This window comes from Colobus angolensis, unplaced genomic scaffold, assembly GCF_000951035.1.
Source record: "Colobus angolensis palliatus isolate OR3802 unplaced genomic scaffold, Cang.pa_1.0 Scaffold11, whole genome shotgun sequence".
In the NCBI taxonomy this organism is placed as follows: Eukaryota; Metazoa; Chordata; class Mammalia; order Primates; family Cercopithecidae; genus Colobus; species Colobus angolensis.
This window is the reverse complement of record NW_012112030.1, coordinates 3827934-3853687: the sequence shown is the minus strand read 5'-3', so window position 1 is coordinate 3853687 and position 25754 is coordinate 3827934. Positions and strand designations below refer to the sequence as shown.

Genomic DNA, 25754 nt, shown 5'->3' with positions numbered 1-25754 from the left:
AGACAATGGCTTCTAGTCCCCATCCTTTTATCACCACTGTCTTCATTTCTACTGGAAATCAAATCATCCTCCTTCTAGAATCTATCCAGACCTTAGCCTTCATAATTCTACAATCAGAGGATAGACATCTGTGGAATCTGTACTTACCACACAATTTGTCACTGAGACTGCATTCCAGGAGCATTCGTGTCATGCCCATTGCCACAGGGCTGTCCTCTTCCCTGCTAGGCCCACAGAGAATGCACAGAGCACAGCTGTGAGTAATTCCTAAGGATTGAGTGGCTTTTGAAAAAAAAAATAAAATGAACGAAAAAAAATAAATGAAACACACACAGAATTTTACACTGCCTCTACAGATCACTAGTTAGGTAACTGGCTACCTCTCTGAGTCATCCATTTATCTCTATCTACCTAGCTGACATTCAGGTTGGAAGAACCCTCCCAACCTTCTCCTTTCAACATTTCTCTTTTCTCTATTACACAGCCAAGACAGCTCTGATCTGCTCTTCTCCTTTCATTCAATTGTTACTGAAATTATTTTAAAGTCTCCCCTCCCACCTGAGACTTCTGCTCCCATGATCAAGTACAGATTCGCAACATCCATCTGAACTGCGATCCATGGGTTATGTAGGCATGATCTACCTCCCCTACAGTATTAAGCATGTCTAATATATTTTTTTAGCTGTGCATCACATTTTTTAAGCAAAACTTTTTTTTGAAGTTGGGATCTTGCTCTGTAGTCCAGGCTTGAGTGCAGTGGTGTGATCACGGCTCACTGAATTATCAAATTCTTGGGTTCCAGTAATCCTTATGCCTCAGCCCCCCCGAGTCTCTGGAATTATAGGTATGAGCTACCATATCTAGCTCTAAAGAAAACATTTAATTTCATTTTTACACACAGTTAATTCAGATAATGAATAAAAAATTGACAGACGTCAAAGGATATGAATTACACATTTGCTTTATTTCTCTGAAATATCCGCACCCTCACAAGCAATGAACAGACAGCATTTATCAATGAAAACTATTTAATTCCTCATCCCTCAAAGCTTCAAGGTGCTTCCTCTGCTCATATCAGATATAGACATGGACACTGATTGCTACCAGGATATAAAGGAAGTATCAGTACCAAGCCACCTTCTCTTTCTCTCTTAAATAAAAAGAAAATACATTCGTATGATTCAAAAACTAAAAATGTAAAATAGGATAGCATAAAAATCTTTCTCCCACCCCATTCTTTTCCATTTATCCAGTTCTTAACTCTCCTCCAGTCTCCTCCAAGTAGACTCTAGTTATTAGTTTCTTGTTTGTCTGGCAATCGATTCTTTATGTGTATCACTGTTAAGTTTATATAATATAATCAGTACATGTTTCAAATAACACCCCCAGAAACTTGGTTCTTTCTTTCCGAAGAGAACTCATGTTTACCACTCTCCCATCCCTCTCCTAAATTTATATTTTGCCTTTGCTTGACAAGACACACCCATGGTTCTATAGTCAGCAAAGCCTACTTCTTTAATTCTGATTAACTTGAAAGAAAATACAGTGATTTTTCTCCTAAATAAGTCTAAATATGCCATCCAGTCTTGGAGTGACTTCATAAAAATATAAAACAAAAATCAGAAGCATAGCTTATATAATATGCCACTATATTGTACAGGTGTTACATTGGCCATATTGTGCTGTCCTCTACTATTACGTTACGCATTGTTTTTATTACTGATACTAACAACCACAGTGTTATTTACTGAGGTAGAATCTCTCAGTGCCTGAAAGACCTATGTAAAGAAGCCTTCCAGATTCTGCCTTACCTGTTTTCCACTCTTCCTGGAGCACCATGAACTTGTATGTGTGTTCAATAGTTAAGCAATTCCCTTATAACTCAAGAGAGACAAAACTGTGTAGTTGGTTGACAAAAGCCCAGGTAGACAGCAAAGTAGCCAGCGGGTGGAAAATTTGCACAGAAGTGGGAAATTCTTATCCTTATCCTTATTCTTAGAACGGGATCTAAGAAGTCGATGAATAGTTAGATAGCAAAGTCCACCGTATCTAGTGTGTAAACCAAAAAGGCAAGGAGAAATGTGGCTGAGAAAGTTTTCACAATTCGCGAGGCCACATGGAAGGACTGGCACTCGTGATGAAACTTTCAAGAAACAGACTCTTAAGAGAGTGGCACAAAGGAGAAGGTCTGAGAAATAAAACACTGGATCAGTAGGGTGAATTCAGGAAGGCTATTAGAAAATTCATCACTGCTGTTTTCGTTCTTATTTTCCTTTCCTTCGCTTCCTTTTTAGTGGATTATCAGAAGTAATTATTTTCATTCACGGAGCAGCCAGTTTAACCAGTTTGGCTTTCTGAGGAGGAGGTTCTCAGCGTATATACTCCCTCTTACCACAGCACAAGTGGAAAAAAAGGGTCAGTCAGCAGCTAGCTCAGACTCGCGAGCTCTGCCCAGAAAACAAACTACACACCCACTGATACATACTGAAGGGAGTCGTTTAAAGCCATGTGTGTGCCTGTGCCCCGACATGGGTACAGTGAACTGCCCATGGAGGGTATCCATACTCAACCATAGGCACCTGGCCAAACACACCTATCCCTGATAACTCAAACTCATGCTTACACCCTTACACTGACTATCACACCTATCACAGGGCACTCACCTTTGGAGGCACTATGGCCTGCTACTGCATTTCCCGAACCAGGTTCTCAGCATCACATTTACTTGTACATAAGTCGTTTAAAGAGGCAAGGCTTATGGATATCTCGCAGCCCAGTGAAATTGGATGCTAGAGCAAGGAGATCAATGTATAGAATGAGGAGGCCCACTCAATGAAATTGCTTTCCATATGTGTATACAATAAGCCCTTTCTGACGGTTACAGTTTAGGTAGAGGCATATGGAGTGTACCAGATGAGTCTAGGATTTTTAGGGCATACACACCGGGCACACCCACATATCCATGAACACTAATGTGGGAAACCTCACCACAAAGAGGCCACCAAAGCTCATACATCAGAGAATGCTTATATTTACTTGTAACAGCAATATTCCTCTCTAGATCACTTTTTCCTTGAAATTCACACACAGAAACCACATGGCTTTGCCTGCCCACTCTGACAAGCTGAGAAAAGGCATGCCTTGATGCCAAAACCCCCGAGGATGACTTTTCCCATGGGTCCAATTCTGGCCCACCTGACCACTAGAAGGATACTTCTGACCAAGGTTCCTGTTCAGTCTGACCAATACTCCACTCCCTTTCATTGTATCTAAATACTTTTCCCAATATGTCAGAGAAAATATGTAGGCTACTGCTTCTTCTCTTAGCTGAACTGTAAAGTTCTTACACTATAAAGCATTATCCACAGTTCTCTATTTAATGTTATGAATAATGAAATCCATGGCTTTGGAACCAAGGGCCTAGTGGAATTGTAATATATTTTATTGTGACAACTATGTTTGATAGTTGTAAAATATGTTTGTACATACTTTGCCTCTAGTTTACATAATCCTATATCTACAGAGCCAAATCTCTTCAGGCAGGGTTCGAATTAGAGCAATAATATCGTCTCACTGGTAGTTATCATTCCTAAATTTTCTCTCATCAGTTGCTTCAGACTTTCTCTTAGCATGTTAAAGTTTTAACTCCCCTCTTTAATTGGGAATCCTGAGGAGAAACAGTGCAATGAAGGAGATACAAAGGGGAAGAGAATGAAAGTAAAATGAGGAGTAAAGTCCACGCTAAGTCTTTACGAGACTATAGTCTGAAGACCATAAAAGCTCATGAATATAACTATAACGAAATTGAACTAAATAGTAATATTAATTCTCTAAACTTTTACACATACAATACAAGCATAATGTCACACTGCATTTAGGCATCTATTTTAATTCACACTATATTCTATTTGCAATCATAACACAACTCTTATTAAGTGGCATTTCTTTTCAGTTAGCACAATACAGTCTCCCAGACACAATCTGAAATTAACCCATGACTTTCCAGAGTAAACTCTTTTTACCAAAATATACCTAGGCATATGACTTCTAAAATCAGATTTCCTGTACTCTGCCTGCTTACATCTAGTGAAAAATTCCGTGATTGAACTCAGTATAACATCTGGCCCTGTTCCAGTAAGGTACAATTAAATCCATTGTGCCAGCCTCACCGTCAAGCTTACTGCTTGCTTATCAACACGTGCGGATCTTCTAGCCATGTTCTTTTTAGATAGACAAGTGATTCACCCTCCCAGGTGGATGCCATATGGGTCAAGGAAGTTATTAATGGCTTTGGGCTATGGGGCAGAAGACTCAAAGACTAAAAGTGAGGAAGGTAAAATACATGAAGGTAGCAGCCCCTAGCCTGAAACAGTCTGCCTTCTTGTACAGTTAGTCTTTCATCCTTACCCTTGAGCTACCTGGAAAAAAAAAAAACAAAAACAAAAAGCCAAACCAAACCAAAACCAACACGAACAAAAAACATGTTTAATGGGCTGAACATACTAATTTGGAGGTGAGACAGAGAACAATGCTCAGATCTAGAGGATTTGAGAATTACTTGTTATCAACATCCTATAAAACAAGCTTCCTCTTTGCAGATCTAATAAACCTGTGTTTAGTAACTACGGTGTGCCAGGTATTGTGCTAGGCACTTTCATACAAAGAAGGCAACGCAGAAACTGAGGGGTTAAGTTATGAATTAGTGATTAAGTTATAAATTGGCCACTTTTTTTTTCTTTTGCCGAGATGGAGTCTTGCTGTTGTCGGCCCATGCTGGAGTGCAATGGCATGATCTCAGCTCACTGCAACTTCTGCCTCCCAGGTTCCAGCAATTCTCCTGCCTCAGCCCCCCAAATAGCTGGGATTACACGTGCGTGCCACCATACCCAGCTAATTTTTGTATTTTAAGTAGAGACGGGGTTTCACCATGTTGGCCAGGCTGTTCTTGAACTCCTGACCTCAGGTTATCCTCCCACCTTGGCCTCCCCAAGTGCTGGGATTACAGGCATGAACCACCATACCCCGCCACATTAGCCACTTTTTAAAAAAAATGGCAGAGCAAGGTTGCACACCCAGGTCTTTTACTTACAAACCCAATGTTCTTTATACTATTTCCTTATACATATATACTTGTCTTTCAAATGGGCAAGACCAACAAGGTCAAGAAGGAATTACATTAGAATCCAAAAGAATCATGGAAACCACAAGGCTGAAACCAAATTTTACTAACAAATGCACTCTAATTTGGAAAGAACAGATGAATTGAATCTGCCTGTAAGGGTGTCATATAGGAACCTCATAGGGACATAGATGACATCTGCATGTCTGTCTTTAAAGTATATTCTAGATGTAACAAACCTGCACGTTATGCACATGTACCCTAGAACTTAAAGTATAATCATAAAATAAATAAATAAATAAAGTATATTCTGAAAATAGAGGTAGAATCAGAATTTTTTTTCCCAGTATTCACCAGATTATGCCATCTTGGGTTGTTTCCTTTGTTCATTTTCCTGGGTCTGATCCCCAATCCTATTTCTATCTTCTGCTTTTTGAGTAAAACCGTCCGGCTCTTAGGACTAGCCATCTTTCACCGAGAGCATGAGGGTCAGGAAGAGGCCAGAAATTGCAGGGCACAGGGCACTGGCCTAGGAATTAGGGTCTTCATGCGGCTCTCTCAGTGCCCCAGGCTCGACTTTTCTAGGGAAACAAACCAGTGAGAGGACACAGAGTGCATGGAAGGGCACACTGGAGACGTGGTTCTTTTTAAATTCAGAGAAGCATATTTGTGTAGATCACTTGCCTTACGCCCTGTGATATCTCCTAGTGTGGGTGAGGCAGGGAAGAGGTTACCTAAGAGAGGTTATCTTGTCCTCTCACTCTTCTCAGATATTGAGAAATTGTGCTTATTCTGATCTTTGCCCTCCCTCGTCTTCCTAGAGACCCAGGGATCAAAACGAACTTTGAAACTCTAGGGAAAGTGTTTCAAAGGGATTCTCAAAGGGAAACCCCTTTCCACCATGGTGCCTAGGAGTCCCTGAGCCTGTTTCAACAGATCTTTTGACTCATTGGTGCTCACCAGATTATGACATCTGAGGGCTATCAGCTTTTCTTGCTTCCTATTTTTACCTATCTCCAGAGATTCCTGAAACATACGATATATAGTTGAGATGAGGAAGCTTAATCTGTATCCTGGTACCTCACAAAAGTTTACTTTGTAGAGGAGCAAAGTGATTGGAAGCCAAGCCCCATAACAACTAGGTAAGAAACGCAGTGCTCACAGACACTTACAAACAGCATCAGATTTTAAATATGGTTTCACAGATAAACACATTTGATTTCCTTTGAGGTATTATACAGATTCAAAACAGCTTATTTTTATCATAATTATCTTGCTATTTTTTTTGTGCCCAATTCCATAATCCTTCATCTACCAGTTTCAAACAAAAGCCCAGAAATAGCATATCTTAAACTAAATATTCTCCTGCTGATTACTTTCTCTTCCTGAGATTCCTAAGGAATAACAATTTTCCCAGCTCCTCAGTTTCCCCAGCTCAGAATAAGGGCTATCATCAGTAAGAGGGAAACGCTGAGAACACACAACGCCACTCCCACTCAGTACAGGATTATCTCTGATCCATCCGCGTCTCCTCTTCCTACCTGATTAATGCACCAGAAGACGGCTTGGGGCTGCTTTCAAATACCTTGTTCCTACTGTTGTCAGTGACCTTGCATTTCCAAGGATGGGTCCTCTTCTTTGGTATTCGGCCTACTGGGTTTTTCCTTCTAAGGAAGATTTTGGGTTCTCTAAAAGTCTCTTGGAAGTCTCCCCCCATAAGTGAGGAGTTCTGTTTTGTTTTCTGGCCACTTTTCCAGGCTATCTAACACACTGCCCCCTGGCAGAGAGGCGGGCCCAAGCTGAGGAGGACTGAAGGAGGACAGGCTACACAGGCTGTAGGGGCACATATACACATACAGGCACTTTCTCATTCTCTGATAAATGAGACCAGGCCCAGGCAGACAGAGAGATGTGGTCATGAGGTTTCACCATCAGAAAGCTAACTCAGCTGCTGCTCACCTCAGTGCTGTGCCGGACAGGGTGTGTCACTATAAAAGTTCTATATGTAGAATGTAATTCCAGGTAAACAATAACAAACTCCTGGTAAGCGGAAAAAGACACCCCTGGGAACACATAACCTCCTGCCTCATTCTGCACAGCCAGTATCCAAGGGCAGTTTCCCCTCCCTAGGGAGTGGGTCAGCGTGGTTCAGAGCTGAGCAGTCCAGGAATTAAGGGAAGTGGAGTCAGCCCTGACTGAGTGCCGTAATAACAGAGTGAGAGGTTTGAAGTTCTAGTTCTGGTTGGGTGGGTGATTCATTCAGCATCCGGAAGCATGTCACCTGACCTTGCCATTCCTTGCCTTCCTAGTTTAGGAAGCAGGAAACGTGTGTGTCTCCTAAGAGTTGTGTGTCTCTCTCCTGCTGCAGAGAGCAGCAGGAAGTTTATCAACTGGAAAATGGGCATGCCAATCAATAAGTACCCTCAGCCAGTTATGCTACCTCTGCTTGTCCCTGCAAGAGCTCCCAAATTTTGGAGGCTTCCTTTCATCCACATCTTCCCACCCATATCATGGCAGCCCTGGAATCTGATAGGTATCTATTCCTACCCTTACCCTGCATACAATTTCCTATGCTATAATGGTAAGAAAAGGGGCTTTGGAGTTTGGCTTCTGTTTGAATCTCATTTCTGTCATTCATTATGACTTCGTATAGGTATTTTAACTTTGTGAACCCCTGTTTTCCCATATGTGAAGTGCTACTGATGATATCTACCTACCAGGGTTGTTGAGAGCTGTATAGCATAATTTCTGTAAAGTACCTAGAACATTACCAGAGCCATGGCGGATCATCAATATGTGTTGCTGTCCCTCTTCCTCCTTTCCAGTTCTTCACCTGCCTTTCCAGTTGGGAAATAGTCACACAGCTGTATCAATCAGGTAAACATGTATAACCAAAAATAACAAAATGAAACAAAAAACCTTTCATCTGAATATTTATAATATTTGTGGATGTAAATATACTCATCTCCATGTACAGAGAGGGAGTTAAAGTAATCAAAAAGTGAATGCAGGATTTAAAACTTCTTATACTTCAATTAGGTGTCATTTGACAGCAAAAATAGTACAGCTGCCAGTAGATATCTGAATTTAACAATCACGCTGAGGAAGAGAGATTTAAACCAGATAAATCAAATAGCATAATGCTGTAAACTAAGGTATAGAAATGGAAAGAATGCTAGATAGTGGTATGGTATTTATCAGGGAAAATGTATCAGCACCTGCCTGATTTCTTCTGCCTCTAAATTTTTCAGCTCCTCGTACTGATTCCACTGATAACACTTATATTCTGGCTAATTTCCACCCAGTTCCTGAACCAATTCTGATGAGGGCATTATGGCAATCAGCAGTCTCAGTCCTCTTCATCCTATTTATCTTACATACTTCCCAATTTGGGGAAGATGTAGTCTTTATCTGCTTCCCAAAATCTGCCCAATTACTCATGCTTGTTAACAGAACTCTCTCAAATCTGGACCCCTCACCTGAATGCCACACAAGTCGATGAGGCCTTGTTGTCCTCTCTTTGCCTAAATCAATCCTAAGTAAGATTGAAATGTTGCTTTATACTCTGATTACCGTGCTCTTGCTACTAATATAAAAGCCTCCCAGATAAATGTAACCACAATGGTCAAATGCCTCTTTACTGACCATCATCCTGCTCCACTCTACTTCATTCCTACCTCATTCACACCCCTGAACCCCATTGCCTTTTGTTCGGCCGACCACACAGAAAACCTGAGTTGCTAAATCTTGCCTGAATTTTACTCTATAACAGGACCATCCATTTGAGACAGCTCTACTTCTTCCACTTTTACAATCTAGTTAGTTTATCTCACATCATTCCTTGGGGGACCAGCCTTATTCCAAGTTATTCACTCAGATGTTAAATAACTAATCATAAAAATTATTAAATATGTTTTGCTATGAAGGAGAAGTTTAGGGTGCTATAAAAAAGGTGCAATAGAAAAGAAGTCAAAAAAAGTTTCTCTAAGTAAACAATATGTAAACAAATGATGAGTAGGAGCTGACTAGATAAAGGTGGGCACAGGTACAAGGCAAAAGAGGAGGAGTATCCAGGCCTTGGATGAGAACAGAGCTTGATACATTCTCAGAACTGGAAGGTCAGTGGGCCTGGACAGTAACAAGAGAGGAGAAAACACGAAGAGATGGCACTGTGCAGGTAGTCCAGAGACAGATCATAATGAGCCTTTAGGCCATGCTAAACATTGCTTGTTTTATTCTAAGTATCACCGAAGTGTTTAAGTAGAGTGACATGATCCATTTTGTATTTTTTAAAAAAACATTATTTGGAATACTATTGAGCAATAAGAAGGAACAAATTATTGCTACATGCAACACTTGGATGGAACTTAAGGATTTCATGCTGAGTGGAAAAAGCCTTTCTCAAAAGGTTACATGCTGTATGGTTCCATCTGTATAATATTTCCAAAATGGCAAAATTAGAGAGACAGAAAATAAATCAGCGTTTACCAGTAGGAACAGGGAGAAGGTGTGACTTTGAAGGGGTAGCATGAGGGAGTTCCTTTATGGTGACAGACAATACTGTATCTTGACTGTGGTGATAATTACACAAATATATGTGATAAAATATCAAAGAAATATGCACAGAGAGGAACAAGATGACGTGTGAATGCAAAAACTAAAATCCCAGGAAGCTCTATAGTCTAGTTAATTATACTATGCCATTGTCAGTTTCATAATTTGGATTATTTGCTACAGTAATTTAGATGTTCCCATTGGGAAAATGGGTAATTGTTACATTGGATTCTATACTATTTTTGCAACTACTTGTGAACTTCTAATCATTTCAAATTGAAAAGTAAAAAGTAGTATTATTTTTGCAGCCATTGAATAACAAATTGCAGGTGATAATAAATACATATGAGAATATCAATTGTGAAACTAATAATTTCATAATCATTTTTGGGTTACAGTAGTGACAGTAAAAAAAGGAAAATAATGGATTGGAAACCTTGAGGAGATAGAACCAACAGGACACAGTGGTTGTAGAAGGTAAGAAGAAGAAGGAGAAATCAAATAAGAGGAGAAGATGATGAGTCATTCTGGACATTTTGATTTGAGATGCCAGTGTGACTTTTAAGTAGAATATTAGAAATAAGCATTTGGTTGTACAGTTCTTAGGATTTATAAGGGAAGCCTGGACCAGAGATAAATATCTGGGAGTCATTAGATAATACTGAAAGCTTGAAAGTGAATAAGAGAGAAAGAGGAAAAAATAAACAAAAAGGAAAAAGAGAAGAGAGGAAAAGAGGCCCTAGGAAAGAATGCATGGAGTTCCAACGGATAATGCTACATGAAGGAAGAGGAGTTGGGGTCCGGGAGGAAACTCAAAAAGGGCCTAAGAGGGAAAAACTAGGGAAGTAAAGTAGAACCAAGAATTTGTGCTGTTGTAGAAGCAAAGGAGAGGAGCATGGACAACAGCTGGACTAAAATCTGATGAGAGGTCAGGAAAACAATAAGTAGTGGATACAGGCAACATGGAGGTCACTTGTCATAGAAAGAATAGCTATAGTGTAGTGGCCAGAGAGCAGGGTGGTTCTGGGAATGAATAGGAGGTGAGGATGTGGAGAAAATGTGTTTAGGGGGCTCTTCTGTGATCTTTGAGACCTGTATGAATGAGAGGACTAAAAAGAGGAGTTCAGAGAGAGATTTTATAGTTGATTTCTTTGGAAACTTAGGGCTCCAGCAAGATAAGAAAGGGAACTGGTAATACCCCAACATGCAGTAATCTCTCATTCTTAAAAAACAAAGCAAAGTTTGGTATGGAGAGGACTGTACCAGGCATAAATGTTTTACAAAGCCTAAACACACACACACACAGATACTGAAAAACTTTAAGATGGATTACTAGAACACATAAATATCTCAGAAAAAAAGACACATATTTAGGACTTTAATATAAAGAAGTCAGCATGAATCAAAATGAGCAGATCAGTGATTCTCAAACCAGAGAGCACATTAGAATCTCCTAGGAGCCGTTTTTTAAAAATATCAATCCTGATATTCATTTCCCACTTGATACGGTTTGGCTGTGTCCCTACCCAAATCTCATCTTGAATTCCCATGTGTTGTGAGAGGGACCCAGTGGGAGGTAATTGAATCAAGGGCCAGGTCTTTCCCACGCTGTTCTCATGATAATGAATAAGTCTCACGGGATCTGATGGCTTTATAAGGGGGAGTTTCCCTGAACAACTTCTCTCTCTTTGCCTGCCATCACCCATGTAAGATATGACTTGTTCCTCCTTGCCTTCCACCATGATTGGGAGGCCTCCCCAGTCACTTGGAACTGTAAGTCCATTAAACCTCTTTCTTTTGTAAATTGCCCAGTTTCATGTATGTCTTTATCAGCAGCATGAAAATGGATTAATACAGTCAACTGGTACCAGGAGTGGGGAGCTACTGAAAAGATACCCAAAAATTTGGAAGTGATTTTGAAACTGGGTAACAGGCAGAAGTTGGAACAGTTTGGAGGGCTCAGAAGAAGACAGGAAACTGTGGGAAAGTTTGAAACTCCCTAAAGACTTGTTGAATGGCTTTGACCAAAAAGCCAGGCTGGGAGCGGTGGTTCATGCCTGTAATCCCAGCACTTTGGGAGGCCGAGGTGGGTGGATCATGAGGTTGGATCACGAGGTCAGGAGATCGAGACCATCTGGCAACATGGTGAAACCCAGTCTCTACTAAAAATACAAAAAATTAGCCAGGTGCAGTGGCAGGCGCCTATAGTCTCAGCTACTCGGGAAGCTGAGGCAGGAGACTTGCTTGAACCGGGAGGTGAAGGTTGCAGTGAGCCGAGATCATGCCACTGCACTCCAGCCTGGGCAACAGAGTGAGACTCCTGTCTCAAAAAAAAAAAAAAAAAAAAATGCTGCTAATGATATGAACAATGAAATCCAGGATGAAGTCATCTCAGATGGAGATGAGAAACTTCTTGGGAACTGGAGCAAAGGTGACTCTTGTTATGTTTTAGCAAAGAGACTGGTGGCATTTGCCCCTGCCCTAGATATCTGTGGAACTTTTAACTTGAAGGAGATGATTTAAGGTATCTGGCAAAGAAAGTTCTAAGTAACGAAGCATTCAAGAGGTGACTTGGGTGCTGTTAAAGGCATTCAGTTTTAAAAGGGAAACAGAGCATAAAAGTTTGGAAAATTTGCAGCCTGACAATGTGATAGAATAGAAAATCCCATTTTCTGAGGAGAAATTCAAGCCAGCTGCAGAAATTTGCATAAGTAACAAGGAGCCAAATGTTAATCATCAAGACAATGAGGAAAATGTCTCCAGGGCATGTCAGAGATCTTTGAGGCAACCCCTCCCATCACAGACACAGAGGTTTAGGAGGAAAAAATGGTTTCATGGGTTGAGCCCAAGGTCCCTCTGCTATGTGCAATATAGGGACTTGGTGCCCTGTGTCCCAGCTGCTCCAGCTGTGACTAAAAGGGCCAAGGTAGAACTTGGGCTGTTGCTTCAGAGGGTGAAAGTCCCAAGCCTTGGCAGCTTCCATGTGGTGTTGAGCCTGTGGGTACACAGAAGTCAAGAATTAAGGCTTGAGAACCTCTGCCTAATTTTCAGAGAATGTGTGCTGCAGGGGCGGGGCCCTCCTGGAGAATATCTGCTAGGGCAGTGCAGAAGGGAAATGTGGGGTTGGAGCCCCCACACAATGTCCCTACTGAGGCACCACCTAGTGGAGCTGTGAGAAGAGGGCTACCATCCTCCAAAACCCCAGAATGTTAGATCCACCAACAGCTTGCACCATGTGCTTGGGCAAGCTGCAGACACTCAACACCAGCCCATGAAAGCAGCCAGGAATGGGGCTATGTCCTGCCAAGCCACAGCAGCAGAGATGCCCAAAACCATGGGAATCCACCACTTGAATCACCATGACCTGGATGTGAGACATGGAGTCAAGGAAGATCATGTTGGAGCTTTAAGATTTGACTGCCCTGCTGGATTTTGGACTTGCATGGAGCCTGTAGCCCTTTGTTTTGGCCAATTTCTCCCTGTGAAACAGATGTATTTACCCAATGTCTATATCCTCATTGTATCTAAGTAATAACTAACTTGCTTTTGATTTTACAGGCTTATAGGTGGAAGCGACTTGCTTTGTCTCAAATAGTGTGTTGAACTGTGGACTTCTGAGTTAATGCTGAAATGAGTTAAGATTTTGGGGGACTGTTGGGAAGGCAATATTGGTTTAGAAATGTGAAAACATGAGATTTGGGAAGGGCCAGGTATAAACCGATATGGTTTGGATGTGTCCCCACCCAAATCTTTTCTTGAATTCCCATATGCTGTGGGAGGGACAAAGTGGGAGGTAATTGAAACATGGGGGTAGGTCTGTCCTGTGCTCGTGATAGTGAATAAGTCTCACAAGATCTGATGGTTTTATAAAGGGGAGTTTCCTGCACAAAAGAGTTCTCTCTCTTTGCCTGCCATCGTTCACACAAGATGTGACTTGCTCCTCCTTGTCTTCTGCCATGATTGTAAGGCCTCCCCAGCCACTCGGAACTGTAAGTACACTAAACCTCTTTCTTTTGTAAATTGCCCAGTCTCAGGTATGTCTTTATCTGCAGCATAAAAATGGACTAATACACCACTCCTTTTAGAGATTATGATGATTATAAACCCCATAGATTATGACTTCACATATCAGCTTCAATCAAGGAAATGCTTCCCAGGAGATACTAACGTACAGCTGGGGTTGAGAACTACTAAGATATATTCATCAAATGGAATTTAGGCAATAGAATACTTGTTTGATAACAAAAAGTATAGTTTTGATCCACCTGTACACAAAATTAATTTTGGGAAAAAAGCTAGATGCTTTGAGAGACATAAAAAATTAACATTATAAATTATATTGGGTTTGTGATAACTTCCTAAGCTTAAACAAAAAACTTTCTTCCAACAGGAAAAAAAAAAAAATCACAACGAAAACATCAACCAATAAACAAATAAAAACATAGTACTTTTATAGTAATAAGAAAACCACTAATCTGCCAATAAATAAATAGTCAAGGAACATGAAAAACAAAAGAAAACCAGTTCACCAAAACAAAATGTTTAACAAATATGGAAGCATGGTGAACTAATATGGAAGTTTTTTTATCTTAACCAGTAATTTTAAAAATACTTTAAAATAAAATAAGATACATTTTTTGCCAATCCATTTAAGAAAAAAAAGATATTTATTTATTTATTATTTATTTATTTTATTTTTTAATTTTTTGAGCTGGGGCCTTGCTCTGTTGTCCAGGCTAGAGTGCAGAGGTGTGATCTTGGCTCACTGCAGCCTTGATCTCCCAGACTCAAGTGATCCTTCCACCTGAGCTTCTTGAGTAGCTGGGATCACAGGCAGGTGCCACCACATATGGCTAATTTTAAAATTTTTTTGGAGAGATGGGGCCTTGCCGTGTTGCCCAGGCTGATCTAAAATTCCTGGCTTTGAGTGATCCTCCCACCTCAGCCTCCCAAAGTGCTGAGGTTATAAGTGTGAGCTACCACACCCAGCAGAAAACAAGATTTGAAAACTAATATTTATGCTCTAAAGAGTTTTATTTAAAAAGACCATTCTTTTAAGATTGACAAGGAATCTAAATGTCTACATTTTGAAAAATAACTTGGCACTATGAAAATTGAGAGTCTGAATGGCCTTAATGATTTTGACTCTGTAATTTCTCTACCAAGTGTCAATTATGTGTATGTTTTTTTAAAAATGGAAGATGTTTCTGAACACACAAAAAAACTGTGACACTTATTTAACTGTTTTGCAAATATAAATAGGGATTTGCTTCAAAATAATTCATGAACTTGAAGGAGGAGAAATAGGTGGAGATGTAAATAAGAAAAAATTAACCATGTGTTCAAAATTGCTGAATTCAGGGGATATACATGGGAAACCATTCTACTATTTTTGCTGCTTTTATATATATTTGAAATTTTCTGAAATAAAAAATTAAAAATAGAAGAAAAACTTAAATGTTCATCAAGAGGAGGGATGTTTCAAATTATTTTTATATAGTTGGACCATGGAACACTACACATTTATTAAATTTATGTTCACAAAAAGTTTTAATAAATGGCAATTTTTAATGTTCGTGGGTTAAGTAAAAAGGCACACTTAAATAATATATATACCACAAGAGTACAATGAAATTGAGTGGGAAAAACACCTGTGTAGGGGAATCCCAAAGAGAAGTATATTAGAATGTTATAGCAACAGTGATGATGGTTAGTATGAATAATTTTTTCCTCTATTTTCTATTTTCCAAATGGAATGAATTAAGCCTTAGTTATTTTATAATAAGAACATGCAAAAGAAGAAAGGCTACAAGGCAGAAAAGTTTGATAGCCGAAATACAAAAGAGAAAATTAGCTGAGGGTAATAAAAAAAGTCAAAGAGGGAAAACAATCTTCCTAAAGAACTAGTGTTTAGAATTAAAGACAAAGTACAATCGTTAAATCAAGATTCATGGCTTCAAAGAGGGCTCTCCTGGCCTACAGTCAAGGTGAAGATCTGGAGTTTAACAAGCTTCACTGTTGCTTGCTAAAGGCATTATCTTGCCGACCTGGGAGAAAGCCAAGTTGGAACTCCCAGGAACAAAGTTAATGTATCATCTCCATTCAACTGTAGTAAAGGAGAAAGAATAAAAGAACCCGTGTCAGAGTTTGGGGTGGGTTTATCTTAATGTATTGAAGCCTTGGTTTACTAACCTATACAGCTGAGATAATTCTGCCTGCCTACATCAGAGGATTCTAGTGAGAATTAATAAGAATGTAAAATTGTTCTTCAGTAATAGTAGCTAAAAGTGCCTCTTCTAGCAAGAATGTATTTGTATAACATAATTACTTTTCAGACGAAGGGTTCCAACTTTGTGCTCCTGATCAAGGTTCCCTTTTTGATGGCTTTCCTTCAATGCATTAGCATAAATGTAGCTAAAATTCCTTTCTTCCCAGCACAGGCACAATAAAATGAAAGTGCCCGAAGACTTGCTAAATGTTAAGTAAATTTAGGAAACCAATTCAGTGAACAAAAAGTGAAGGAGCAGGTCCGGGTGCGGTGGCTCATGCCTGTTATCCCAGCACTTTGGGAGGCTGAGACAGGTGCATCACCTGAGGTCAGGAGTTCGAGACCAGCCTGGTCAACATAGAGAACTCCCATCTCTACTAAAAATACAAAATTAGCTAGGCATGGTAGTGCATGCCTGTAATAATCTCAGCTACTCAGGAGGCTGAGGCAGGAGAATTACTTGAACCTGGGAGGCGGAGGTTGCAGTGAGCCGAGACTGTGCCATTGCACTCCAGCCTGGGTGACAGAGCGAGACTCCATCTCAAAAAAAAAAAAAAAAGTGCAGGAGCAGTGTGTGTGCAAGTGTGGTTGTGGGTGTGCGAGGTGTGTATGCAGGAGTGTGTATTTTCCGAAGTTGAAGTTTGCAATTCTACTGCAGCTAGCTTGTTGTCTTAAGAGGGCCATGCTGGAGCCCAGCAGCCTCCTGCCTTGGTCCTGCACTTGTCCTGCTCTGAACTTGTATGTGTGAGGGAAATGCTGGGCTCACTCACTCCTTTCCTTATAGTCTTTTATATCTGCCATGATGAAGGCATATTTACTATTCAGACTCCTAGGTTTCAGCTCATGTTCCAGTTTTTTTTATTATAAGTCTCAGAAGCATAGCCCAGCCCATTTCTGAAATTCAGTATACCCATCTCTCCTACTATTATAATTAGCTTTGTACTCTTGAGTGAATTACTTTAATCTCTCCTGATCCTCAGTTTCTCATCTGCAAATTGGGTTTGCAATAGCATCTAACACAAACAGCCATTGTAATAATTAACCAATTTTACATGATAATGCACCTAGAACAATACCTAGTACATAGTAAGCAGTAGCTGTTACTAATTATTCCTATGATAACTATAAAAATAAGAATATTCCTATAATAATTACTATTACTATTCCTCAAATTATGACATTTTTGAATGACCTCTCCTTGTGAGTAAGACCTTCATGTAACATCAATATGATAACATAATACCACTCACATTTCTGTATATTCCACAGGAATAAGATAATTATTTCCTGACACCTGAGTTTACAGAAAATCTTACTTATGCTTCAGTACAATTTTCTAACCATCCTTCTGCAATGTATCTGCTTTTTTAAATCTTAAATTGTCAATTGTTCTATTCTTTTTTTGTAAATTGCTTCATAGTTTTCAAATTTAAAAGGTCATATGAGTATTAAAGTGGATGTAGCAGATTTTATACTATTCTTTTCCTAGGCTCTAACAACCAAAATGTAAGCCAGTGGTTCTACTTGAGGAGCTTTTTAAAAATCCCATTGCCTGGGATGCATCTCAAACCAATTAAATCAGAATCAGACTCTGGGAATAGGAACCAGGTACCGAGATTTATGTAAAGCTCCTAAGGTAATTCCAATATGCGACCAAGTTTGGGAATCCTGCCTTAAACCTTTGTTATCTCTTTTTCTTAATTCATCCAGAGAAAATTCACCAGACTTTAATTTATTAGATAAGATTCTACATTGGTATCCACTATTCTAGTTCTCTCTCTCTCTTTCTCTCATTCTTTCTCTCCCCCTCCTCCCTTCATTCATCTCTCCCTCATTTGTATGTAATCTTCAGCAAGTGAGATAATTTCCCCGGGGGTTTAATTCCTGATCTGTAAAATAATGAGTCATAGTCTTGCACAATGTAATCAGAGATGTTTTGACAGCACAAATGAGATAAAACATATGAAAGTACTTTAAAGTTTTAGAATACAAGTATTTCAGAAATCCAAGGTAGAATTATCATATTCCCCACATCCTTCCCTCTCCTCTCATGTAGACATGCGCAAGGCCATCTCTTCTGAAGTACTCCTGCTTCCTGAAGTAAAGCTTTTCTATGGTAAATAACTTGAGGATCTGTTAAACTCTTAAGGTTTTGGTATTTCTTTCACAGACTTTCAAGCAAACTTTACTCAAGGCTGTATCATTTGTTGACCACACTTTTTATCTTGTCTTATATCATTACTTACAGTCTTTAGAGAGAAAAAGCCGAGTCTATGGAAAGAGAATATGAGATGTACTCTGGAAAAAATCTAAGATAAATGAACTTTAAAATAATGCTATTTTTGGACACCAATATGGTCTCCAGTATGATGAGGTCCTGACAGTAATCTTCACTTTGGCTTCAGCTTCCTTCTGCTCTGAAATTCATCTTGTTTTCCTCACCTAAATTTTTCTCAGTAGAAAGTTCTAGGAGAAATGCTTGGTTGAAAGGAAGAAACTTCTCCTGAAACAGGGAAAGGAGTCAGGAGATCTCAGTTATAACACTGGGTCAATGACTTCCTGTGTGACCTTTGGCAAATCAATTAACCTATCTTTTCTTTTCTTTTTTATCTTTGAGACAGAGTCTCGCTCTGTTGCCCAGGCTGGAGTGCAGTGGCGCGATCTTGGCTCACTGCAAGCTCCACCTTCCGGGTTCACACCATTCTCCTGCCTCACTCTCCCTAGTAGCTGGGACTACAGGTGCCCGACACCACGCCCAGTTAATTTTTTTTTTGTTTTTTTCAATAGAGATGGGGTTTCACTGTGTTAGCCAGGATGGTCTTCATCTGCTGACCTTGTGATCCGCCTGCCTCGGCCTCCCAAAGTGCTGGGATTACAGGCATGAGCCACTGTGCCCAGCCCAATTAACGTATCTTTTCTAGAGAGTTGCATATAAAGTATTTGAGATGTATAACAATCAGTACAAATATGAGGTATTATCATTATTTATTGATATCTCACGAGGAGTACTCAAGAAAGTAGAACTATAATGAAACTAAGATATATAAACTATATTTACATATGAGAATTCAGAAGTGTAAAACCTGAGAAAAGGTGGATAAGAGTTTTTCTCTATCATCTTAAACAAGAAATTTAATGCCTTATATCATTTCCTCAAAATCCAGTCCTTGCAGTCCTTTTAATAGAATCTGTACATCCTGTATGTTGACAGAAAGAGTCAGAGCTCCTGGAAAATCAAGAATGGTAGATGTGCCCCTACAATGATACAGAAAGCAGTTTAAAGCAAAGGTATATGAATCATGCTAGCAATACCTGCTACCCTAGTGGATTCTTGACTTGTCCTGGGAACAAAAACGTGGCACTGCATTAATGTTTAAAGATTGGTCTTGTTGGAGGCATTTGAACCACAGCAGCTCCATTTTGAATAGGGGCTGGGTAAAACAAGGCTGAGACCTACTGGGTTGCATTCCCAGGAGGTTAGGCATTCTTAGTTATAGGATGAAACAGGAGGTCAACAAGATGCAGGTCACAATGGCCTTGCTGATAAAACAGAATGCAGTAAAGAAGCCAGTCAAAACCCACCTCAACCAAGATGGCCACAAAAGTGACCACTGGTCATCCTCACTCCTCATTATACACTAATTATAAGGCATTAGCATGCTAAGAGACATGCCCATCAGTATCGTGACAGTTTACAAATGCCACAGCAACATCTGCAAGTTACCCTATGTGGTCTGAAAAGGGGTGGAAATTTCACTTCCCAATCTTTTCCGAGAAAACTCATGAATAATCCACCCCTTGTTTAGCATATAATCAAGAAATAACTGTAAGTCTACTCAGTCAAGTAGCCCACACTGCTCCTCTGCCTATGGAGCAGCCATTCCTTTATTCCTTTACTTTCTTAGTAAACGTGCTTTCACTTTATGGACTCACTCTGAATTATTTCTTGAGCAATGTCCAAGAACCCTCTCCTGGGGTCTGGGTTGGGACCCCTTTCCAGTAACATCTTCCTGGAAACCATGAAGGGACTATACTGAGGAAAATTCTATGGACCCAAAGGAAATAGACTATAGCACTGCCTATTAGCCAACTTTAGGTAAGGCGCAGGATATGTTTTGCCCAGGTGAAAGATCAGATTGGGCTAGAGGTCGAACTTAGGAGAGTATCTTCTAGATAGAGAAGGTTAAGGTCCCTCCTAGTAAAAGGCAAGGATGCTTAATGGAACTTGAGTTTGAGGCCCAATTTAGAAAGGTTAGAGTCCTTCCGAAGATTTAGGGGTTAGAGGCTCCTCTCAGTAAAGTCCTTCTTGGTTAAAAGTGGATTTAACACTATGGGATGTTAACTGCTATTCTCTTTGGATTAATCTGCCTTGCACTCTTTGCTGACAGCCATGGGTGACAGGATTAGGCATGTACAGGATCACCAGACATGGGGAGCTTTTTTCTCCCCAAAGGGGGAAACTTGAGAGCTGATGGGACTGCTAGAAAACATCCTTCACTACTGACAAGTGGCCACCTGGGTCTTTCTCTAGTCTCCCTGAGCTCCTTGGCTTCCCCACCCCACCGTAGGCAACACTTTTATCCCTTCCTGTTCCTCTCTCTGTACAAACCAGTTGCAGGAATGGTAGAAATCACCAGCTCTTGCAACGTTTTGATTAATGAGTAAAAGGATTCACGATGCTAGTCTTAACGCTGTAGCGAATCTGGTGTATTTTGTGGTTGAATTTGTGTTTCTGTGTTATTCGGTCATAAAGGGGAGGTACCTTGGGATAGAACACAGGCTTAGGACTCCATAAGCTGGATAGGGTTTCTCTCTCATCTTGTTTTACATCCTTGGGAGCTTGACCTTGTAACCACCTGGCAGTACTTTCTCTTAGTCCCTGCCATCCAGAGGACAGCAATTTTGGAGTTTATGACATAGCTCTAAAAATTGTTTTCAGCGGTTAAAAGCCTTCATTGGCTCAAAACTGTCTGCTCTAGGCCCTTTCTGGGAAGGCAATGGAAACTTCCCAGTGCTGTAGCTTAGTAGTTAAGGCTTTATCTTTTCACAATGGCATCCCTGGTTCAGGGTTCAATTTCTGGTTTAGGGAATTAGTACTTTCTGGTTGATATTTGTGTGATCTTTGCCATTTGTTGATTTTATTCCCCTCCATGAACAACTTCTATCTTCCCTTCTTGAATCTTCCTTTCTCTAAGCTACCTTGTAGACTCTAAATCTTGTAAAAACTGCTAATCATCTCTTTTAAAATACTGGTACACTTGTGATTAAGTCATAACCTTAGTGAAGGCTTACCGGTTTCATCTGGGAGGTTACTTTTGGTAGAGTTTAAAAGCCAGAAAAATGGATTGTTTGGCCTGGCTAAAGTCAGGTAATAAGAGATTTAAGAGGATTTTTAAAGTGCTGTGGTTAAAAGTCAGCTTTAATTAAAAGCAGATATATGAGCTATATGTATATTTAAAAGGTCTTTATAATTTTTCTCTTCTTGGATCTTATTTCTCTGAGGAAAAAAATTTTTTTTCTTCTCAGTTGACTAAATTGTTGATAGGGTTTGGCTATGTCCCCATCCAAATCTCCTCTTGTAGCTCCCATAATTCCCATGTGTTGTGGAAGGGACACAGTAGGAGATAAATGAATTATGGGGGCGGATCTTTGCCATGCTGTTCTTGTGATACTGAATAAGTCTCGTGAGACCTGAGAGTTTTAAAAGTAGGAGTTTCCCTGCACAGGTTCTCTCTCTGCCTGCCGCCCACGTGAGACAGGGCTTGCTCCTCCTCCTTGTCTTCCACCGTGATTGTGAGGCCTCCCCAGCCATATGGAATTGTAAGTCCATTAAAGCTCTTCTTTTGTAAATCGTCTAGTCTCAGGTTTGTCTTTATCAGCAGCGTGAAAATGGATGAATACAGGGCCGGGCGCAGTGGCTCACGTCTGTAATCCCAGCACTTTGGGAGGCCAAGGAGGGCGGATCATGAGGTCAGGAGATAGAGACCATCTGGCTAACATGGTGAAACCCCGTCTCCACTAAGAATACAAAAAATTAGCTGGGCTAGGTGGTGGGTGCCTATAGTCCCAGCTACTCGGGAGGCTTAGGCAGGAGCATGGTGTGAACCTGGGAGGCGGAACTTGCAGTGAGCCAAGATCACATCACTGCACTCTAGCCTGGGCCACTCTGTCTCAAAAAAAAAAAAAAAAAAAGAAAGAAAAGAAAAGAAAAAAGAAAAAAAAATGGATGAATACAATTGTTTTTCTCCATTTTGTCTTCTTGCCACTCTTGATACTCATGAGGTGATCTAAAATAATTTCTAACAGCCTGGGAGTCCTTGGGAAAAGCAGAGGAGCTGCTACAGATCCTGTTTTGGAAAAAAGCTTCTATTTTCCTTATGAAACCACTGGAATTGAAAGGGGATAAATAAATCCCTCTCAAAATCTAATGCTGTGTTTCATTTTGTATTGTGTTATCTGATGGTTTTGACTTTTGTGGGTATCAGAAATTACTTCTCATTATGAGAGAGCTTTGGTTTGTAATAACTAGGAAACATACTTTTAGGGATCGCTAATGGAAGTTATGGGGGGAGGATAATCAGCTCTTTGCATGTTTGGATCAGAGAAGCATACTCTTGGCCACCTGGAAGATATGGAAGTGTCCCCATTGCCACACTAAGAGATAAGAGTCCCAAAGGATGTGGACTGATTTCCTCTTTTTGGAGATTCAACATCTGGTATAAAAATGGGACCCTTAACTTTTTTAAATCTGTTTTGCCTTCCAGCTATGCCTGCCTGTTAGGCTCTAGAAATTACATGCTTTCCTTGCCCTCTTCCTCAAAGGGCTCCTCCCTGAAGCCAGTAATTCAATTAAGAAACTTAAAAACTGGCAAATGAAAAATCTTACAACTACTGGATCTTCTGTCTGTTGTGTATTTGTATGTGTTGTATGTGTAATGTTTATATATGAAAGAGCTCTGATTAATTGGTTTAAAAATAATAAGCACTTAAATCAAATATTTCGTCAGAAAAATAAAAACTGTAAGGCTTTTTAGTTCATGTAACTTTAGTAAGCTTTGGGAAATCAAGACAGTTTTAAAGATTATTGGTAAAATAAAAATGTCTTCCAAACTTAGATATTTGGTCTAAATTAGGCAGATAAGATATTAGATTTACTAAATGCTTTAAGGTCATAAACTGCTTATTTGACTTCTGAAAATTGTTTGGTGTACCTGCTTTAGAGACATTAGATTCTAGATAAGGCCTGGGGATATGTAGAATTCACCATGCCCCCTGGCTCTGCTGGAGAGAATCAGATCTTATCTTGTACTTCTGTCTGGTGTCCTAAGCTTCATACCTAATACCTAATTAAAATGACTTACTTACCAGGTTTTTCACCAAAAATAAAAGTTGCTAAGAGTTAACATTGTAACATATAATTGAGACTACTGGAAAAACAGTTTTAACATGCAAAGTGTGTAAGGAAAGTGAAATGTGTTTTTGGTAAAAGATTATAAGAAGGCATGGGAATGTGAATTTTTTTTTTTTAGCCTAGTTTAGAAGGCTAAGGGGTTGTAAGTATTCTTTATCCTGAAAGTTTGAGCAAGTTGTGGAAGATCTGTGAAAAATTAATCTTGTGAAGGAAATTCTGTGTGAACATATTGGCTAAAGTTAAAGAGGTCTTATTCAGTTTTTCTGTAAATTGAACATTGGAATAAAAGCACAACAGGGTGTTCTTAGAGCACTGATCTGCTCCTTAATAAAAATTTGTAAAGAGTTTAAAAAGGCTTATGGGAATCTTACCTTTTGGTCTAACTGCTTAAGATTGAATAGATTTGTCTATAAGGTCTTATTAAGAATTGGGATTGATATTAACAGTACACTGATGCAAAGGGTAAAATCTGGCTTTCTCTCTTGAATAAGATTTTTGTGTAATATTTTTAAAAATGAAATTCTGTTTGCCTTTTGACTAAACTATAAGAAAAAGACAGGAAGGAAAAGAGACATTGTGTGGAAAGTTGTCTTCCCTGTATTAATGAGTAAAGTTTTTTGTCTTTTTAAAATTTTTCAGTTATCATTTTGGCTCAATGAATGACTTATGGTGACCTGAGATTCTATGTTTGTAATATCAAGTGCTTAAACCTTCGATATTTGACAAACTTTCTAAAATCAAATGATAAATTACGTCTTTTTCTGACCTAATTAATCTTTTCATATTAGGTCCCCTAAAGTCCAGAAGAGCCATATTTGGCTTAATGTGGTATAGAAGTCTATAGAAATCATACAGGAAGCATTATAAAATATAAAATTATGTTTGACTTTCTTTGGGCTGTATTTGAATAAATATGTTCTTGGTTATGTGTTCCAAAATTATGGGAAGCTCCTATAATTCTAATATAACTTAGTGTCTTGTTAGTAATTATAATTGTTACATAATATTATTGTGTGCCATAGAGGTAACCACATTTCCTTGTCAATCATGTCTGACTGTGACTGCCCTAAGACTTTTTGTCATTCACAGACAACTGTTGTCTTGTTTTGATCCTCTTTTAAAGGTGCCTTATAATCAGCAATAGGACTTTGACAGGTGCTCTTGAATGCAGGTTTCTGATAACTTTGGAGATTGTGACATTAGGATAGAGGAGAAAACTTGCATGATTCTCATGGAGAGTTGAAATGTTCATGAATATCAAACAGAACAGGAGTTAACTGCATGGATTGAACTAACAAGGAATGACTGAAATAATCATTTTGTGACTTTTTGCTTAAAACATTGCTAATTCTTTGCTTTGTTTTTCAGAGTGAAGAAAATCTTTGAGTTTTCTATAGCTTGTGGCAATACTCCTGTAAACAAAATTTTAGAGCATATTTCTCTCTGATTTCTCTAGAATTTGGAAACTATTTGTGAGTATGCTTAACTTACGGCAATATAGTTATTTGCCTAAGTGAAAAAGAATGCTTTCTTTTGCAACAGGATACAATTGGACAAACTTTTTATTACCAAGTCTTTGACTGGAATAGCGTGCTTTCCTTTAAGGAATTAAACTTGACTTTCACAGCCAATAAAAGCTCCTTGGGAAAATTGGCCACATACCTTGTCTATGCAGTCCCTGTACAGGGTTCCTGACCTCTGGTAAGTGAAGAATGTCATTTTCTGATAGGCCCAGGAGCTCCAAGTTATCTTGGGACCTCAAGAAGAGGGGAATTTATCCAACTCATAGGTATTTTATGGTACAAAACCATGGCTGAGCTCAAGGAGTTTTTAAAAACTCTTAACTGAAATTCCTGATGGAATAAAGTTTCATCAGAGATAATTTAAAAATAACCTATGTGAAAAATAATTATTCTTGCTGAACTTCATATAAATAATCAGGCCAAGTATAATACTAAAGCTTATTTTTGCAAACAAATTAGTTCTATTATGATTTGTCTTTAGTCAAAATGAGGAGATAGAAAAATTATGTTTCAAGAACTATGGTACATCTGTTGTTAGATTCTAGTCCCATCAGTTTTTAGGTTTTTTCTGCAATTTAGACTGACCCTGCTTATTCCTGTGAATCAACCAGTGATCTCCAACTGCAGCTCAGCAGAAACAAGATGGATGGGTAATATAAAAATCTGGATTCGTATTCTAATTCTGGGTAAGTACTGGAATCAGTTAGTGATCCCATATCATCTTGGTTCCAACAGTTGCTCACTTCACAAAAAGCCTTGTTAGTTTACTTAGGATAATTTTGTTTATTTTGCTCTACTCTTGTAGAATATATTGCTTTTGTACCCTTTGTGTAGGAATGCAGTATAAGCTTACTGAATGTTTTCTTAAATTGAACACTT

At 39.3% G+C, this 25754-nt stretch overlaps 1 protein-coding gene across 1 annotated transcript in view; it reads right to left on the bottom strand.

Moving 5' to 3' along the window:
* The window catches only part of STYK1 (serine/threonine/tyrosine kinase 1), a 54851-nt gene that overhangs the window by 15109 nt on the left and 13988 nt on the right, over positions 1–25754 (bottom strand). The window contains exons 2-4 of the mRNA XM_011952893.1: positions 6080–6145; positions 2664–2789; positions 148–267 (exon numbers count right to left, since the gene is read on the bottom strand). Of these exons, the coding sequence (XP_011808283.1) occupies positions 148–199 (52 nt within the window). The 5' untranslated portion in view covers positions 200–267; positions 2664–2789; positions 6080–6145. The remainder of the gene's footprint in view (positions 1–147; positions 268–2663; positions 2790–6079; positions 6146–25754) is intronic.